The sequence below is a fragment of the Colobus angolensis genome, unplaced genomic scaffold (genome assembly GCF_000951035.1).
Source record: "Colobus angolensis palliatus isolate OR3802 unplaced genomic scaffold, Cang.pa_1.0 Scaffold9, whole genome shotgun sequence".
Taxonomy (NCBI): Eukaryota; Metazoa; Chordata; class Mammalia; order Primates; family Cercopithecidae; genus Colobus; species Colobus angolensis.
In genome coordinates this window covers 7,480,434-7,499,919 of record NW_012122931.1, presented here as the reverse complement: position 1 = coordinate 7,499,919, position 19,486 = coordinate 7,480,434, and the positions used below count along the sequence as shown (strand labels likewise).

The window sequence follows — 19,486 nt, the reverse complement described above, 5'->3', positions numbered from 1 at the left end:
TAGGGCTTTTTTTTGTATTTTTTAGTAGAGACGGGGTTTCACTGTGTTAGCCAGGATGGTCTCGATCTCCTGACCTTGTGATCCGCCCGTCTTGGCCTCCCAAAGTGCTGGGATTACAGGCTTGAGCCACCGCGCCCGGCCAGTTCTTTTTTTTTGAGACAGAGTCTCGCTCTATCATTTAGGCTGGGATTCAGTGGTGAGATCATGGCCACCATAGCCTCGACCTCCTGGCTGGAGTGATCCTCCCATCTCAGCCTCCCAAAGTGCTGGGATTACAGGTGTGAGCGACCACACCCAGCCCCTCCTTCAGTTCTTCACTAAAATGTCCCCTTCTCAGCAAGGCCTTCTGGCCACCCTTTCTGAAAGTGTGATCTTCCCCAACTCCTACATTCCCTTCCCTGCTTAATTTTGCCCTGACCCCTCATCTGACTTAGCACGCATTTCCTCTCATGTAGGGACTAGCTCCTCTCACTAGAATGCCAGCCCCATAAGGACAAGGGTTTATGTTTCTGTCTAGACAATGTCAGGAACCATCAGGAACTTAGTAAATATATTTTTCTGAATGAATGAATGAATGAATGAATGAGTGAATGAGTGTCACAGCAGCCCCCTGCAGCCCTGAGGACAAAGTCTAGTCCTCCTGGCTGGGCCATCTGTGACTCCAAAGAGCTCCACCCCCTGCAGCCTCAGGGCCTTTGTACGTGCTGTTCCCTCTGCCTGGAATGTCCTCTCTCCCTTTTGGCTAGGGTTGGTCACTCCTACTCAGCCTTCAGAGTTCAGTTTGCTTGGGGATTTCTAGAAAACTCTCCTTCCCATTGTAATGATCAAATCCCGGAATCAAAGCATCCATTTTTAAAACTCAGCTCCACTAATTAATTTATTTATTCCTCATTTTACAAACCTAAAAGAGACTTCTCCTGCCGTATTAGTGGTGAAATCAATTAATAAATAATAGTGACAATTGAGCTAAATCAGTGCCATTAATCATCAGCATTAATTATTTAAATAACCAACCCCTTTCACTGCCTGTATTAACTGATTTGTTCTGATAACTGACACCACTTACTGCATACATTAGCTTAATTAATTGGATTAATGAGCAGTAATTAAAGCCCATTATCCTTCTTTTCCCCCAATGCATGTTTAAATCTAAGCTTTACCTTCAGGGCCTTCATCCTGGGCCAGAAGGAAGGGTGACGTTCCCCCAGAGGCCCAGTAGGAGAAGGGGTGGGGAGAGGCTGCTGTCCTGCCCCACCCTGGCCCTCTTTCGTGATGGTGGCCTGGTCCTCTGCAGAGGCCTGTGTGCTCTCTATCCCTGTCTGTTCCCTCGGGCCTTGAGGCCTGGACATATGTCCTCAAGTGGAGACCTCCCCAAGCTCTGCCACCTGCCTCTCAGCTTTTCCCCTGCCCCCAATCCCTGGCTCCCTGCCTTCCCTCTCTGAAGCTCAGCTTCCTCATCTGTAAAGTGGGCACAGTATAACTATCTCCCCAGAAGGGCATGAGAAGGAGGGGTGCAAGTTCCCTGGCCCATGTGGGGCTCCTCTTGCTGCCCCAGCCTCTACCCACGAAGATCGGCCACCCTCCCACCCTGCCCCTCCTGGGGGAGCTGAAGTTGCTCTCCTCCCTTTTTTTTTTTTTTTTTGAGATGGAGTCTTGCTCTGTTGCCCAGGAGTGCAGTGTCATGATCTCGGCTCACTGCAACTTCCGCCTCCCGAGTTCAAGTGATTCTCTTGCCTCAGTCTCCTAAGTAGCTGGGACTACAGGTGCGTGCCACCACGCCCGGCCAGTTTTTGTATTTTTAGTAGAGATGGGGTTTCACCACGTTGGCCAGGCTCGTCTTGAACTCCTGGCCTCAGGTGATCCACCTGCCTTGGCCTCCCAAAGTGCTGGGCTTACAGGTGTGAGCCCTGTGCCCAGCCTCTTTCCTTCCTTCATGCCCATCTTCACTCCTTCCTTCATGCCCATCTTCACTCACCCACTGCAGAGAAGCAACAGGCACCTGCCTGCTCTGAGCTTCTCAGTCCTTAAAGACCCTGGGCAAAGAGAGCTGGGTGGAAAGCCCCATCTCGCCCGGGATACCAGCCATGGGGCCTGTGGGATTCCCTGCCAGGACGATTCTTGGCTTTAGCCCTGCCCTACTCCCCAAGATGGGCCACTATTGTGTCCAGCACATCCTGCTCCCTCTCCACCATCTAGAGCCCTCAGTCTTCCTGAGAGGGTTGGGGTGTCCAGCAGGAGCTCAGGACGGGCGACAGCCCTGTGAGGAGAAGGCCATTCTTCCCAGGGCGGAGCTGAGGATGCTGGGCCCTGAGAGCTGCCACCCGAGTCTCAAAACCTGCCAAAGAAGAGAGCGAAAACAAAAGGCATCTACTGAGCGCTAGCGGCTGATGGAATGCCTGTGATCTCGAAGCCCCATTTTACAGCGGAGAAAACTGAAGCTTGTAAACTGTAACTTGACCCAGGGCATGCAGCTGCTCAGACTAGAACCAGTTGGCCTGATGTCTAATTCTCTGTTCTGTTCCTTACATGGGTGGACCCCCCCCCCCAGATATTGGGAGCCACTTCTGGGTGGAGAGGAGGAGAAGCTAGACAGGGCAGGCAAAGAAACAGACAAACAAAAAAACAACATTTCAACCAGAGCCCAGAACCAATGTCAGGAAGAGGAAATGGGGTGGAGCCTGAGCGGGCCCTCAGCTGGGAGGTAGGAAGTGGCGTGGCTCTGGGCAAGTCCCTCTCATCGGGCCTCAGTTTCCCCTTCCACAGCATGAGTAGCTCCTGTTTACTGGTACTTACTTGGGCCAAGCCCAGAATAAATGCTTTACCTGACATATCCTATCCTCGCAGTGACTCTATGAAGCAGCTGCTGTCATTGTCCCCAATTTACTGATGGGGAAACTAAGGCTCAGAGAGGAAAAGGGACTTGCTCAAGGTCACACAGTCAGTGGGCCTCTGAGCTACTGCTGTACCTGACCCCTATCCTCCCCAGCCCTCACCCCACACAGGTCCAGCAGCCTGCAACAGGGTCCCCTGAGGGTTTGGGGGGATGTGGATCCAGCTAGGGGTCGGGGGAATAGCCCATCCTTCCCAAACCAGCCCAGTTCCCACAGCCCAAGGCGTCCGGGGGTCTCAAGGACTGTGAGAAAGTCTCCACAGGAAATGAGAGCCAGGAGCAGCTGGGCCCCTTCGGAAGACAAGGACCAGCCTCCCAGAGCCTAAAGAGGCTGCACGGACCGGGCCCACCACGACCCCCTCCCCTGGTGGGTAATCGCTACCAGATGCCTGGCAGCTGACGTCACCCTGCAGGGCCGAGAGGGTCGTGGGACTCTGGGGAGAGTTGGGAATTCTTGGACCAGAATCAACATTCCAAAAGGAAATGGGGTGGGGGGTGGGGGAGTATCCTGGCCTGTTTTCAGTGCCTGGCACCAGGTCTGTGGCAGGGGCAACACAGGGTACCCCTGGTTCTCAAGTCTCCGTTTCCTTCCAAACAGCCCCTTGGGAGTGAGGGTCGGAGCTTGGATCTCTGGGTGGGAGGCAAAGGACACTCAGATGAGGCACTAAAAAGCGACACAGAACAGCAATCAGATTATCCTATAAAAGTTCAAGGCTGCCACAAGCTATGATTGAGCCACTGCACTCCAGCCTAGGCAACAGAATGAGACCCTGTCTCAAAAAAATATCAAACATAGAAAAGATCCTCCTAAAAAGAGGTCTTTTAAAAACATAGGTCACAGCAGGGCCTGTCGCTGTTCAAGGTCAGCAATGGCTCCCGTTTTGCTCAGAGCCAAAGCCAGGTCCTCGCTGGGCCCTTCCAGGCCCTATGTTATCTGTGCCCATTTCCATCCCAGCCTCCCAGACCACCCCTCCCTGTCTTCCCCACCTTGCTCTGCCCCAGCCACACTGGTCTCTGCTGTTCCCCAAACATGCCACCTCAGGGCCTTTATACCTGCTGTTCCCTCGGCCTGGTGTGCCCCTTCCCAGACACCAAGAGGGTCTGTCCTTCGTCTCCTTTGTTCAGACATCACTTCCTCACTGAACCTTTCTTTCCGGCTAACCTTCTTAAATTGGCACCGCCAGCCACTCCCTGCTTTCGCCAACCAATTCTAGAGCTGATATTAAATTTTCTCGGTAAGTCCTTTCTCTTCTAGTCGACCACAGAACTCATTTATCTTGTCTGTCATCTGTCTCCCCTGCCCTGGAATGGGGACTCCATGAGGGCAGGGTTTTGTCTGCCATGCTCACCGCTATCTCCCAGAACCTAGAACAGTGTCTGAGGCATAGCTGTACCTCAGTCAATATGAAAATGAGTATCATTCCAACTCAACTAACTGCATCACCTCAAGTAAGTTATTAGCCTCACAAAAATCTCAATGTCTTCATCTGCAAAATAGGTTCCTTTCCAGGAGGTCATGGGAAGTCATTTGAAATAATGGTAGAAAAAGCTGGCTGGGCGCGGTGGCTCACACCTGTAATCCTAACATTTTGGGAGGCCGAGGCAGGCGGATCACCTGAGGTCAGGAGTTCGAGATCAGCCTGACCAACATGGAGAAACTCCGTCTCTACTAAAAATACAAAAAAAAAAAAAAAAAATTAGCCAGGCGTGGTGGCACATGCCTGTAATCCTAGCTACTCGGGAGGCTGAGGCAGGAGAAATGCTTGAACCCAGGAGGCAGAGGTTGCGGAGAGCCGAGATCACGCCATTGCACTCCAGCCTGGACAACAAGAGTGAAACTCCATCTCAAAAAAATAAAGAAAGAAAGAAAGAAAAGAAAAGAAAAGAAAAAGCTTTGAGATTTTTACTTGCAGGAGGGGAAATGTGACCTAGTGGTTAAGAGCTTGGACTTAGGAGCTAGTCAGGCCTGGGATCAAACAGTCAGGCCTGACACCCAACTTCTCTGTGACCCCAGGAGAGTCCCTTCCCCTCTCTGAGCCTCAGTCTCCTCACTGGCAAAATGGAGCAAGTAGAGGCTCCCACCTCACAGGCCCCATGAGCTAGACAACACCTGTCAGGTGCTCCCTTGTTGTCAGCTGGTGATCACGCCTGGTAGGACCCTCGCCTGACAATTCCAGTGTGAGTGGGCATGGGGTAGGGAGTGCTGGGGCTTCTTGTCCCTCTCCAGGCTTCTGCTTCCTCCTCTGTAAGATGGATTGAGGAGCGAGGGTGCCTCTCTGGGACCTGCAGAAGACTGAGGGTCCTTGGGAGGTAGGAAGCAGGCTAGGCTGGTGCTTTCCTTGTTTTTGAGGGGAGAGCTAAAGGTCCCTCCTCCCTCCTTCCTCTTCATCCCCATGATCTCAGCAGGGAACAGGACACCAGGAAACCCCTGCAGCCTCACCTTTTCCCCTTCCTTCCTCCTGCTCCAGGTGCACCCTGCCTCCCCAGGGGTGGGGGAGGGACACTTCTCCCCAGCTTAGGCCTGGGACGGCCTCTTCTAGACACTCAGGAACAGGGCCCCCGAACTTGCTCACTGGCAATTCCCTAAAGTCCTCCTCCCCAAACTGGATGGATCCTCAGAGACCATCTCAGGCCCATCTGAACTACTGGGGACACTGAGGACCAGAGTGGGGCAGGGCTAGTCTGAGATCTCACGGACCAGGCTGCTCCCCCAACTCCAGGGCACAGGGCTGAGGTTCAGGGACTTCTGGAAGGAATGTTCAACCGTGAGCCACCAGTGCAGATGGAGCACTGGGTCCTGGGGCATCAGAAGGGGGCTCAATCTGGTCCGCTAACCCCATCCTCCTCGGGACACTCCAGATGCTGGAGGGGAAGAGTCTCTCCATTTCCTTGGTCAGCTCCTGGCTAAGTATGATGCCAGAAGCACTGCTAGGCCCACCAGAGCTCTGTCCACAGAGCAAGAAGGCTTGGGCTGGGTCCTGGACTTGCCATTCTCAAGGTTTCTCACGACCACCATTCTCAGCGGCCCTAGCCCTGCTGGAGAGGGATGTGTTGCCCAGGTGTTAAGCATGGGCCAGGAAGCTGGGATTAAACCCTGATTCTGACGCTCACCGGCTGTGTCAAACTCGGCAGGCAAGTCTTTCTTTCCTCATCTATAAAATGGGGATGATAATAGTACTTCTCTCCTGGAGCTGTTGTGTAGAGTAGGTAAGTAGATGCCTGACCTGCGGTGATAAAATTACACCCAGAGAAAGCTGGCTTAGAAAAGTCCCTGATGCTAACCCCACCCCCAAATTTGTCAGTTGCCCCAGGGGTGCAGATTTCCTCCTTCGACCTCTCCTGCTCCCCGCTGGCCCTCCCCAGGCCCAGCTCGGTCACTCACCCTCGGGACCCCAGCGAGGGGCACCTTCGGCCCACAGCAGTCATGCTTTCCCCGCTGTCGCCGCCTGCAGCACGGGGACCTCCTAAGCCCAGCGGCTCCCGCCTTTCTCAGGCCTAGGGGCTGCGGAGTTCAGTGCCGGATTCCGGGGGCGGAGACTGACCTGTAGACCACGCCCCCAGACACGCCCTTGCGCTCCTTGCCTGGCCCCGCTCCACCGCCTACTTCACAGGCAGAGAAGGACGCTCCCCGCCTCGGACACCGCTCTCCGCCTCCGGTCTCGCTCCGCCTCCGGTCTCGCTCCGCCCCTCCCCATCAGTTCGTGTTGGGAAGGCCGCGCCCCCTAGCACACCCCTCCGCCTCGCCCGCCAGGCTCCGAAGCTCGCTTCCCCAGCAGCTCTCCGCGCAGCCTGGGTTAGGCCACGCCCCTATACACGCCCTCAACTCCGCCTCACCTCGCCCCACCCCGCCCCGCCCCGCTCCCGCGAAACTCGGCTTCCCTGAGTGGGAGGGGCCAGGCTCCTGGTGCAGTCTCATACCTTGGGGTGCCTTAGAACGCCCCAGGACCCATCATCAAGCCCTCTCCCCTACATACAATCCTTGGTCCTCTACTCCCGAATGAGGGCAAATGGAGGGGATGGCAGAAGGCAGCCAGGGATGGTGGAAAAACATGAGTTCTATTAATCGTAAATATAGCGTTCCCATTTACTGAGTGCAGCATGCCAGCCACTGTGTTGAAATTTTACAGGTATGTTATTCTTGAATCTTCACCACAACCCGACCAGGTAGGTGCTATTGTTATGTCCACTTATCAGATGAGAAACTGAGGCTCCAAGAGAAGAGCAGATTTGTCCACTCATGCAGCCAGTAAGAGGCAGAACCTGGACTGGATTCACTCTACCCCTTTACATGGTCCTCTTCGCTGATCAGGGGTCTAGGCAATTACAGCTCAGAGACAGAGGCTGTGCTTGGTGTCTCAGGAAAAAGCTACTCAAGACAGTTACCAGAAAAAGAAAGAAAGAAAGAAAGGTCCCACAACTGGCCCTACAATTACTTTTGCTCAGCTGGCTTTTGATTATTTTTTTTTTTTTTGAGTTGGAGTCTCGCTCTATCACCCAGGCTGGAGTGCAATGGCGCGATCTTGGCTCACTGCAACCTCTGCCTCCCAGGTTCAAGCAATTATCCTGCCTCAGCTTCCCGAGTAGCTGGGATTACAGGTGCACGCCACCACGCCTGGCTAATTTTTGTATTTTTAGTAGAGATAGGGTTACACCATGTTGGTCAGGCTGGTCTGTTTGGCCAGGCTGGTCTCAAACTCCTGACCTCGTGATCCGCCTACCTCAGCCACCCAAAGTGTTGGGATTACAGGCGTGAGCCACTGCGCCTGGCCAGCTGACTTTTTTTCTTTATTTCGACAGGCACATGTGACTGGTGTGGTTGATACAAAGGTTCTAAGGATTGAAAAGTTGGGGACGCCTTTGGCTGGGATTGAGGGGTCTCCCGGGATGTGAAAAACATGGCCCTAGGGTTGAGAAGGTGGTGAGTCCAATGTGGTACATAAGTGTGCAGCCTCTGGAGGCAAGCAGATTCTGTTCAAATCCCAGCTCTGTGTAACCTTGGTTGAGTCTCAGTTTCCCAATCTGTAAATGGGCCTAATAATTGAATCTTTTTTTTTTTTTTTCGAGAGTGAGTCTTGCTCTGTCGCCCAGTCTGGAGCACAGTGGCATGATCTCGGCTCACTGCAACCTCCACCTCCCGAGTTCAAGCAATTTTCATGCCTCCACCTCCCTAGTAACTGGGATTACAGGCACATGCCACCACGCCCTGCTAGTTTTTGTATTTTTAGTAGAGATGGGGTTTCACCATGTTGGCCAGGCTGGTCTCAAACTCCTAGCCTCTCAAAATACTGGGATTACAGGCATGAGCCACCGCACCCAGCCTTAATGACTGAATCTTCTACTGAGTTTTCAGGGAGATATTTGTTCTGATACTCAATAAAAATGCTTACTAAATGAGAGCTATTGTCCTATTATCACCATTTGTATTTTTGCATGAACTCAACTCACCCTATAACCAAACTCACAAATGGTTTTCTAGACTAGGTGGAGGTATTGTCCAGCAGAACTAATGGTGGTGATTTGGGTGAGGGGGTTCAGGGCAGGGTTTAGGATCCATCCAGCCGCTGAGGGCCCATGCTAGAGGCTGACTGGGGCTTTGGAGGCAGGGGAGTCTCGGTTCACATGCTGGCTTTGTCATTAGCAAATGTGCACCCTGACTGAGGCAGACGACATCACTATGTGAATCTCAGCTTCCTCATCTGTCCTATGGAAACAGTAACAGTCTCACCTTGCCAGTTTGATTTTGCTAATTACTAGTAAAGGGTTTATCACAGTGCCTGGTCTACATTAAGCACCTGGTCAATGTGTAGGTTTTTTTCTTTTTAACCGAGATGTGTACTGGGTTTAAAAGAAGCCCAGGCGCAGTGGCTCATGCCTGTAATCCCAGCACGTTGGGAGGCCAAGGCAGGCAGATCACCTGAGGTCAGGAGTTCGAGGCCAGCCTGGCCAACATGGTGAAACCTTGTCTCTACTAAAAATACAAAAATTAGCCGGGCGTGGTGGCAGGCGCCTGTATTCCCAGCTACTCAGGGGGCTGAGGCAGGAGAATCGTTTGAACCCGGGAGGCAGAGGTTGCAGTGAGCCAAGATCATACCACTGCACTCCAGCCTGAGAGACAGAGCAACACTCTGTGTCAAAAAAAAGAAAAGAAAAGAAAAGAAAAGAAAAAAAAACAGAAGCCGTCCCTGTAGGTCCCAACAAGTCCCTGGGCACCTACCTTTCTGAGTGCGTGTCCCTGGGAGGTCTCTCCTCTTCTGTGTCTCCTGTGGGGACCTCAGGCTTTCTGATGGGGTCTACCTCCACTGCTGAACGGTTGGGTTCCATTGCTGGGCTGTCCTCTAGAGGGCCATTGGCCTTCACCATCACCTCCTTGGCTGCCTCCAAGCTTGGGGGGTCGGGTACACCCCGGGGTACGAGGTTGGGCTTGGGACCCACTTCCTGGGCCTGCTGGACAGCCTGTGAGTTCTGTGCTTTCTTGATGCTGGGGCGAGGCATGGTGCCCATGTGGCTGTACATGTCACTGGAGCGGGCATAGGCTGGAGGACTCTTGGGCACTGTCACCATGTCATCCTGCGTGGCTTCAAAGGTGTCAGGCTCCAAATGGGACTGCCTACTGATGGGAGCTAAGGATCGTCTCAGAGTGAAGGACCGAGGGAGGTTGGAGAGACTCCCAAAGCCCTTGAACTTGAAGAACTCTAGCAGAGGGGAAGGGAAGGAAAAGAAGGTAATGACAATGTCAACATCAGTAATAATAATGAACAATTCCTGCAGTTTCACTTGGTGAGGGGCTAAAGAGGGCTGGGGGCTTCCTGGACACCCCTTCTAATTGTTAACACACCCCTGGAAGTGGTATAAGATGGGAGCTTTGGGATCACATAGTCCTGGACTTGAATTCCTGCTCTTTCACATCCTAGCTGTGTGACCTTAGGCAAGTCACTTGACCTCTCTAAGCTGAGCCTCATTCTCCACATCAGTAAAATAGAGATTCCAACACCTACCTCCTAGGGCAATGTGAGAATTAAAGAAAAGCTTAGGCCAGGCATGGTGGGTGGCTCACGCCTGTAATCCCAGCACTTTGGGAGGCTGATGCGGGTGGATCACCTGAGGTCAGGAGTTCGAGACTAGTCTGGACAACATAGCAAGACCCTGTCTCTACAAAAAATAAAAAAGTAAGGCTGGGTGCCATGGTTCACACCTGTGATCTCAGCACTTCGGGAGGCTGAGGCGGGTGGATCACCTGAGGTCAGGAGTTTGAGACCAGCCCAGTTAGCATGGTGAAAACCTGTCTGTACTAAAAATACAAAAGTTAGCCAGGCATGGTGGTACATGTCTGTAATCCCAGCTACTTGGGAGGCTGAGGCAGGATAATTGCCTGAACCCTGGAGGTGGAGGTTGCAGTGAGCCGAGATTGCACCACTGCACTCCAGCCTGGGCGACAAGAGTGAGACTCCATCTCTAAATGAATAAATAAATAAAGTTAGCTGGATGTGCTGGTGTGTGCCTGTAATCCCAGCTAGTTGGGAGGCTGAGGCAGGAGGATGGCTTGAGCCCAGGAGTTCAAGGTTGCCGTGCACTATGATGGCACCACTGCACTCCAGTCTGGGCAACAGAGCAAGAACCTGTCTCTAATAGTAATAATTATTTATTTATTTATTGCTTTTTCTTTTGAGACAGGGTCTCGCTCTGTCACCCAGGCTGGAGTGCACTGGTGCAATCTCGGCTCACTGCAACCTCCGCTTCCTGGGTTAAAGCGATTCTCCTGCCTCAGCCTCCCAAGTAGCTGGGATTACAGGCACGTGCCACCACGCCCAGCTGATTTTTGTATTTTTAGTAGAGACAGGATTTCACCATGTTGGCCAGGCTGGTCTCAAACTCCTGACCTCAAGGGATCCACCCACCTCAGCCTCCCAAAGTGTTGGGATTACAGGGGTGAGCCACCATGCCCGGCCACTGATAATAATAATTTTAAAATTTCTGAAAATGATTCTGCATCTGCCAAACATGTGCTGCATCAATTCTCAGCATAACTCGGTGACACAGTTTAATTCCCATTTTCCAGATGTGAAAATTGAGATTCAGAGCAGTGTAATGAACTGAGGTCATGCTGCTGGTAGGTGGAGCAGGTATGCGTGTTTTGTGCTCATGTAGGGGGTCGGGGGGTGTTCCAGCCAGCCTCTGTGCACCTGGGGTGGGGGTGGAATGAGGTGGGGGTTGTTGTGAGCCTGAGGGTCACACTCTCTATGGTTCTTGCCTTCCTGTCAGCTGAGCCCAACTCCAGACTCAAGAGGAACGGCTGGGGTGATACCATCTCCTGGTTTCCACAGGGGTACATGTGAGTTCCCTACCCCTGCCCTCAGCTGTGGGACTGTCCCTTCTCACAGCCACCACCAACTGACTTCCCCACAGCCCCCAGATGAGCAAAAAGGAAAAACTCTGGCATTTTCCACATCCTCAGCATCCTCCACCTCCTCAGCTGCTCGCACCCGCGCTGGGATGCAGGTAGGATGCCCCGAGTTGACAAAAGAGGAAACTGAGGTCCAGGGATGGGGAGGGACTCCCCCAGGGTCACACAGCAAGGCCGCAGCTGAGCCTGGACACAGGCCAAGGGCTCGGCACAGCTGGGTCAGTGTTCAGGGGTTTGCTTCCCAGCCCTGCTGGCCCCATTTGGTTATTGCCTTGGTCTCCCGAGAAACGTGGTCGCAAATGTGGCCGCTCTGCCCTTCCGCTGCATGCGGTGGGGGTGGAAATTGCATCAGTGGCCAGAGGGAGGACCCCCAACCACCTTCTTTCTCAGCATCACTGGTTTTGCCTCCTGGGCACCAGGTGTTTGGAGGAGATAGTGGGGGCCAGGAGGGAAACTGAGGCCAGAGTCCAGGGTCTGGGATTGGGCCCTGCTCAGTAGCCAGTGTGACCTCAGGCAAGTCTCCGGGCCTCAGCATTGCCATCTGGGAAATGCAGTCATAATCGCTGCCCTTTACACCACCTGTCCCCCACCCTGGTGGGGTCAGATCAAAGGAATCAGGAGACAGAAAAAGTTTGCTGGGACTGGGAAGGACAGACACAGGAAAACAGAGCAGTGGGCCAGTGTGGCCCCTCACCCTGGAGCCTGGTTCTAGTAGCTCTGGGCTCTTTCCCTACCCAAATGTCAGCTCCCAGCCTCACTGCTGTTGGGAATGTGGGACAGCATCCCAGGACACCCCCATCCCCCTGCCACCCCAGTAACTCCCCAGCTGGGATTCCATGACACCCCCGTCCCCCTGCGCCCCAGTAACTCCCCACCTGGGATTCCATGATACCCCCATCCCCCTGTGCCCCAGTAACTCCCCACCTGGGATCCCATGTGAGCCCAGGCCTGTGGGTGGGGGACGGAGTGTGCGAAGGCCTCCCCTGCTCAGCTGCGAGGTCAGAGACAGCCAGAGACACAGTGGACTGCAGAGATCGAGAGACACGGTGGGGAGACAAAGAGACAGAGACAAGAGAAGCACAGAGATGGTCAGTGAGTCAGAGAGAGAGAGCGAGAGAGATGCGGGGCCAGAATGACAGCCAGAAAGCCATGGGGATGCCCAGAAGCAGACGTCTGCAGAGAGACAGTGATGGACAAAGAGAAAGAGAAACAAGGCTGGAAACAGGAGGATGGCTTGAGCCCAGGAGATCGAGACCAGCCTGGGCAACAAAGTGAGACCCCACCCCGGACTCTACAAAAAAATCAATTTTATTGCTTACTTATTTTTTTATATTTACTTATTTTTTGAGATGCAGTCTTGCTGTGTTGCCCAGGTTGGAGTGCAGTGGTGCAATCTCACTGCAATCTCCACCTCCCAGGTTCAAGCGTTTCTTCTGCCTCAACCTCTTGAGTAGCTGGGATTACAGGTGCTTGCCACCACACCCGGCTAATTTTTTGTATTTTTAGTAGAGATGGGTTTCACCACATTGGCCAGGCCGGTCTCGAACTCCTGACCTCAGGTGATCTCCCGGCCTCGGCCTCCCAAAGTGCTGGGATTAGAGACGTGAGCCACCACCGCACCCAGCCAAAAAAAAAAAAAAGTTAAATTGTGCCTGGAGTCCTAACTACTTTTCTAGCTACTTAAGAGGCTGAGGTGGGAGGATCACTTGAGCCTGGGAGGTCAAGACTGCAGTGAGCCGAGATTTGTGCCACTGCACCCCAGCCTGGGTGACAGAGACACTGGCGTCCAAAGGTAAAAAACAAAAAAAGAAAAACAGTGAGAGAGAGAGAAACGGAAATGAAGACAGTGATGAAGAAACAGATGCAGAGAGAGGCCCAGAGGACAGCCAGGGATGGAGGAGAGTGAAGACAGCACCCCGTACTCACTGAACTTTTTGCTGGTCTTCTTGGTCCCCTCTGTCATCTTGGCAAGTTGTGTGAAGCCCTTGGCCAGCTTGCGAGTGGCCGCTCAAGGCTCTGGACATCAAAGTTGAGGTGCCTCTCCCACCTCCCCTTCCCCTTTCTCTCACTCGCTTCCTCTGTGTATTTTTAAACCAGTGAAACTCCCACAGCTCCACCCTCCTCACCCTCTCCGCAGGGGGCGGGGGCTGGGGCCTCTCCTAGCCCCGGCCCCTGTGGGCCGCCTCCTTGGCCTCAGCAGCAGGGGCAGGGGGCAGACCGCAAGCCCGTGGGACCTGGAAGGTCTAAGGAGCAGGCCGCAGGCTCTGGGAACACAGCCCAGTGGGCTGGGGGCCGCTGGGGACCTGCCAACAGCTGTCAGGGGGCCTGGCCCGTCGGGGCTGGGAAGGTGAGGGGAGTCAGGCCTGTGTGCAGGGCAGTTGCTTCTCAGCCTCTGTACCCAGGAGAGGGACTGGCAGCCGCAGATTGGAGAGTGCTGTGATCAGGCCTGTGGACTCTGGGCCACCCAGACCCAAGTTCCACTCTTGGCCGGCCTCACAGGGAGGACGGTGTGATGTCCTCCCTGTGAACCGGGGGTACTTGCAGTGCTCACTTCACCAGCTTTAGCCGTTGGTGTAGGGCCTGGCACAGAATCGGTGCCTACCAAAGCACAGTCACCACTTTCCAAGCTATCAGGGAGATGTCATCATGTGGTCCACTGTACCCACTGGACAGATGGTGAAACCGAGGCACAGAGAGGCAGAGGGATTCCCCCAGGTAACAGAGCTGGTTGCTGGCCCAGACTGGGTCACAGCTCTCCCTTCTAGGTCCCTTAACCCATGGGCTGGTGCCTTTCCACACTACAAACTTACCGTGTGTGCAGGTTCAGGTGGGCAGACCAAGATGAGGAAATGCAACCTCCCCTCCACGGTCATCCTGAGCATCTGCAAAGGGTGTCAGCAGCTGCTGGGGCTTGGGGCGGGACCCAAGACCCAGGACTTCCAATCCCAGCTACTTCCACCTCCGAAGCTTCAGTCACCTGATTTCTAGAATGGGGAGAAGTGGGAGGTATGCAGCCAACCTGCAGGGGTTCGGCATTTTATCTTGGACCCCACGATGGCAACTCGGGCTGTGAGAGGAGTCCACTGCCATCTGATAGGGCACTTCCTGCATCCTCCGTTAACAGTAACAGCCCCAGGGCAGGCATGGCGGCTCACACCTGCAATCCCAGCATCTTGGGAGGCCGAGGCGGGTGGATCACCTGAGGTCAGGGGTTCGAGCACAGCCTGGCCAACATAGTGAAACCTCGTCTCTACTAAAAATACATTTTAAAAAATCAGCCGGGTGTGGTGGTGTGCACCTGTATTCCCAGCTACTCGGGAGGCTGAGGCAGGAGAACTGCTTGAACCAGGGAGGCAAAAGTTGCAGTGAGCTGAGATCGCACCACTGCACTCCAGCCTGGCGACAGAGGGAGACCCTATCTCAAAAAAAGAAAAGGGCTGGGCACGGTGGCTCACGCCTGTAATCCCAGCACTGGATTTGGGAGGCCGAGGTGGGTGGATCACGAGGTCAGGGGTTCGAGACCAGCCTGACCAACATGGTGAAACCCTGTCTCTACTAAAAATACAAAAATTAGCTGGGCGTGGTGGTGGGCACCTGTAATCCCAGCTACTGGGGAGGCTGAGGCAGGAGAATTGCTTGAACCAGGGAGGCGGAGTTTGCAGTGAGCCGAGATCATGCCACTGCACTCCAGCCTGGGCGAAAGAGCAAGACTCAGTCTCAAAACAAAAATAAAAGCAGAGGCAGACAATGGACAGACCGACAACCAAGTGTCCTAACTCCCCGGCTGGTATCCCCTAGCGGAAGATAGAAGGTAAGTCCCCGGCTTCTCTCCTGGGAGGGGGTTGCAGTGTGACTTGGGTTAGCTGCCAAGGCTATGCTGCTTCCTGGCCACGCCTGCTCCCGCTATGTGATCCCGCACAAGATACTTTGCCTCTCTGGGCCACAGTTTCCTCATCTGTGAAATGCACCCACCGCAGCCTCCACTTCCTTGGGTTGTTCGGAGGGCGAGAGAGGCAAACGCAGGTCCAGCCTCCGCGAGCCCTGGCTGTGGTTGCTGAGAGATAGGCACAGATAAGGGGCAGATTGGCACAGGACAGGGAATCCTGACAGGCACGCACAAGGCATGAGACCTGGGAATCCTAACCACAGAGATGCTGTGTTGCTGCGGCAGAGGCACCTCGTCAGTGCTGGGGCCCGTCTGCTCTTGGCCCGGGCGCCAGGGCAGTTTCTGGCACCCCTAGGAGTATGAATAGGGCTCAGTGTGGTGGCTCCACTGAGCTCAGAGCCCCCTTTGTGCTGCCTGGAGTGGCCGTTAGGAGTGCAGCCGAGGACCTGCCGGCGGGTGGCTGTCCTGCGGGAGCTCTTCAGCTTGCACTGGAGGGCAGGCCAGTGGGCCCGAGTTCCCCTGCCCTGAACATCCCTGAGTGCTTTCCGACCTCCAGGCCTTTTGCTCAGGCTGGCCCCACCTGCCTCAGGCTTTTACCTCCTTGGGATCCCTCCAGGTTGGCTTGAAACTATAGGGCCCTAGGATCCCTGAAGTCATTTCTTTCTTTTTTTTTTTGACAGAGTCTTAAAAAAACTACAGACAGAAACTTAAAAAAACAAAAGCTCTGGCCGGGCGTGGTGGCTCACACCTGTAATCCCAGCACTTTGGGAGGCCGAGGCAGGCGGATCACGAGGTCAGGAGATTGAGATCATCCTGGCTAACACAGTGAAACCCCATCTCTACTAAAAATACAAAAAAATTAGGGGGACGTGGTGGCGGGCGCCTGTAGTCCCAGCTATTGGGAACGCTGAGGCAGGAGAATGGCGTGAACCCGGGAGGCGGAGCTGGTCATGAACCCAGATCGCACCACTGCACTCCAGCCTAAGGGACAGAGCAACACTCCGTCTCAGTTAAAAAAAAAAAAGAAGCTCCAGGCTAGAGTTCAGTGGTGCGATCTTAGCACCGCAACCTCCGGCTTCTGGGTTTAAGGAATTCTCCTGCCTCAACCTCCCTAGTAGCTGAAATTACAGGCGCGCCCCACCATGCCCAGGTATTTATTTATTTATTTATTTATTTATTTATTTTTTAGTAGAGGCGAGGTTTCACTATGTTGGTCAGGCTGGTCTCGAACTCCTGACCTCAGGTGATCCTCCAGCCTCAGCCTCCCAAAGTGTTGGGATTACAGGCGTGAGCCGCGGCACCCAGCCCCCTGCTCTCACTTCTGTCCCCTATCCTTGCCCCTCTTCCTCAGTCTGCGACTCAAGCAGGGATAGTGTGGTGGGGGCCTATGGAGAGGACAGAGAAGACAGGCTCACGGACAGGGCAGGTACCATGAAGAGTTGGAGACTTTAAACTTTATCGTCAAAGGCATCAGACCTATGCAATTCTGGGTTCAATTCCCACCTCCATGACCTTGGACAAGTCATGTCACCTCTCTGAGCCTCTCTCTTTTTTTTCCCCCATCAGTAAAACAGAATATAACATCCCTTACATGATCTCATGGCAGTGAAATAAAATATTTATACCAAGGGTATACTTTTGATTTAATTCCCTTGTGTCCTTATTTGCATATTTGAAACAGACCTCAAGCCTTCTGAGAGAGGCCAGGGCCCCTTCCATATGAGGACTGGATCATGCTTCCCCCTCAGCTGATCTGACACTGGGGACAGTGTGGGCTGATGGCAAATGACCCTGGGCTTTAAGAGTAATGAGACCTGACTTTGAATCCCAGCTTCATAGCTTCCCGGCTGTGGAGCCTGGGGCAGGCCACACCAATCTGGGCCTCAATTTCCCCTTTTGTAACTTGGGTCTAGTAATAGCAGCCTCCTAATAGGGGTGCTGGAGAGTTTCAGGGAGACAACGCAAGTCAGCCACAGGCCAGGCACTGAGTCTGTTCCTGGCTAGTGTGGGCAGAACTTCTGTGATTGATTGATTGATTGGAAACGGAGTTTTGCTATTGTTGCCCCGGCTGGAGTGCAGTCGCCCAATCTCAGCTCACTGCAACTTCCCCGTTCTGGGCTCGAGTGATTCTCTTGCCTCTGGCCTCCTGGGTAGCTGGGCTCACAGACGCCACCATGCCCGGTTAATTTTCTGTATTTTTCTTAGAGACAGGGTTTCATCATGTTGGCCAGGATGGTCTTGAACTCCTGACCTCAGGTGATCCACCTGCCTCGGCCTCCCAAAGTGCTGGGATTAGAGACGTGAGCCACCACCGCACCCAGCCAAAAAAAAAAAAAGTTAAATTGTGCCTGGAGTCCTAACTACTTTTCTAGCTACTTAAGAGGCTGAGGTGGGAGGATCACTTGAGCCTGGGAGGTCAAGACTGCAGTGAGCCGAGATTTGTGCCACTGCACCCCAGCCTGGGTGACAGAGACACTGGCGTCCAAAGGTAAAAAACAAAAAAAGAAAAACAGTGAGAGAGAGAGAAACGGAAATGAAGACAGTGATGAAGAAACAGATGCAGAGAGAGGCCCAGAGGACAGCCAGGGATGGAGGAGAGTGAAGACAGCACCCCGTACTCACTGAACTTTTTGCTGGTCTTCTTGGTCCCCTCTGTCATCTTGGCAAGTTGTGTGAAGCCCTTGGCCAGCTTGCGAGTGGCCGCTCAAGGCTCTGGACATCAAAGTTGAGGTGCCTCTCCCACCTCCCCTTCCCCTTTCTCTCACTCGCTTCCTCTGTGTATTTTTAAACCAGTGAAACTCCCACAGCTCCACCCTCCTCACCCTCTCCGCAGGGGGCGGGGGCTGGGGCCTCTCCTAGCCCCGGCCCCTGTGGGCCGCCTCCTTGGCCTCAGCAGCAGGGGCAGGGGGCAGACCGCAAGCCCGTGGGACCTGGAAGGTCTAAGGAGCAGGCCGCAGGCTCTGGGAACACAGCCCAGTGGGCTGGGGGCCGCTGGGGACCTGCCAACAGCTGTCAGGGGGCCTGGCCCGTCGGGGCTGGGAAGGTGAGGGGAGTCAGGCCTGTGTGCAGGGCAGTTGCTTCTCAGCCTCTGTACCCAGGAGAGGGACTGGCAGCCGCAGATTGGAGAGTGCTGTGATCAGGCCTGTGGACTCTGGGCCACCCAGACCCAAGTTCCACTCTTGGCCGGCCTCACAGGGAGGACGGTGTGATGTCCTCCCTGTGAACCGGGGGTACTTGCAGTGCTCACTTCACCAGCTTTAGCCGTTGGTGTAGGGCCTGGCACAGAATCGGTGCCTACCAAAGCACAGTCACCACTTTCCAAGCTATCAGGGAGATGTCATCATGTGGTCCACTGTACCCACTGGACAGATGGTGAAACCGAGGCACAGAGAGGCAGAGGGATTCCCCCAGGTAACAGAGCTGGTTGCTGGCCCAGACTGGGTCACAGCTCTCCCTTCTAGGTCCCTTAACCCATGGGCTGGTGCCTTTCCACACTACAAACTTACCGTGTGTGCAGGTTCAGGTGGGCAGACCAAGATGAGGAAATGCAACCTCCCCTCCACGGTCATCCTGAGCATCTGCAAAGGGTGTCAGCAGCTGCTGGGGCTTGGGGCGGGACCCAAGACCCAGGACTTCCAATCCCAGCTACTTCCACCTCCGAAGCTTCAGTCACCTGATTTCTAGAATGGGGAGAAGTGGGAGGTATGCAGCCAACCTGCAGGGGTTCGGCATTTTATCTTGGACCCCACGATGGCAACTCGGGCTGTGAGAGGAGTCCACTGCCATCTGATAGGGCACTTCCTGCATCCTCCGTTAACAGTAACAGCCCCAGGGCAGGCATGGCGGCTCACACCTGCAATCCCAGCATCTTGGGAGGCCGAGGCGGGTGGATCACCTGAGGTCAGGGGTTCGAGCACAGCCTGGCCAACATAGTGAAACCTCGTCTCTACTAAAAATACATTTTAAAAAATCAGCCGGGTGTGGTGGTGTGCACCTGTATTCCCAGCTACTCGGGAGGCTGAGGCAGGAGAACTGCTTGAACCAGGGAGGCAAAAGTTGCAGTGAGCTGAGATCGCACCACTGCACTCCAGCCTGGCGACAGAGGGAGACCCTATCTCAAAAAAAGAAAAGGGCTGGGCACGGTGGCTCACGCCTGTAATCCCAGCACTGGATTTGGGAGGCCGAGGTGGGTGGATCACGAGGTCAGGGGTTCGAGACCAGCCTGACCAACATGGTGAAACCCTGTCTCTACTAAAAATACAAAAATTAGCTGGGCGTGGTGGTGGGCACCTGTAATCCCAGCTACTGG

General features: G+C 54.1%; 1 protein-coding gene across 2 annotated transcripts in view; it reads right to left on the bottom strand.

Moving 5' to 3' along the window:
• The window catches only part of SH2D3C (SH2 domain containing 3C), a 42,281-nt gene extending 28,885 nt beyond the window's left edge, over positions 1 to 13,396 (bottom strand). Inside the window, exons 1-2 of one of the 2 annotated variants that reach the window (XM_011931331.1) lie at positions 13,218 to 13,396; positions 9,105 to 9,582 (exon numbers count right to left, since the gene is read on the bottom strand). In XM_011931331.1, the coding sequence (XP_011786721.1) occupies positions 9,105 to 9,582; positions 13,218 to 13,254 (515 nt within the window). In that variant the 5' untranslated portion in view covers positions 13,255 to 13,396. Of the gene's footprint in view, positions 1 to 6,272; positions 6,526 to 9,104; positions 9,583 to 13,217 lie in introns of those variants that run through there. The other variant, XM_011931332.1, reaches the window with a different exon arrangement.
• Between the last annotated feature and the right edge of the window lie 6,090 nt (positions 13,397 to 19,486).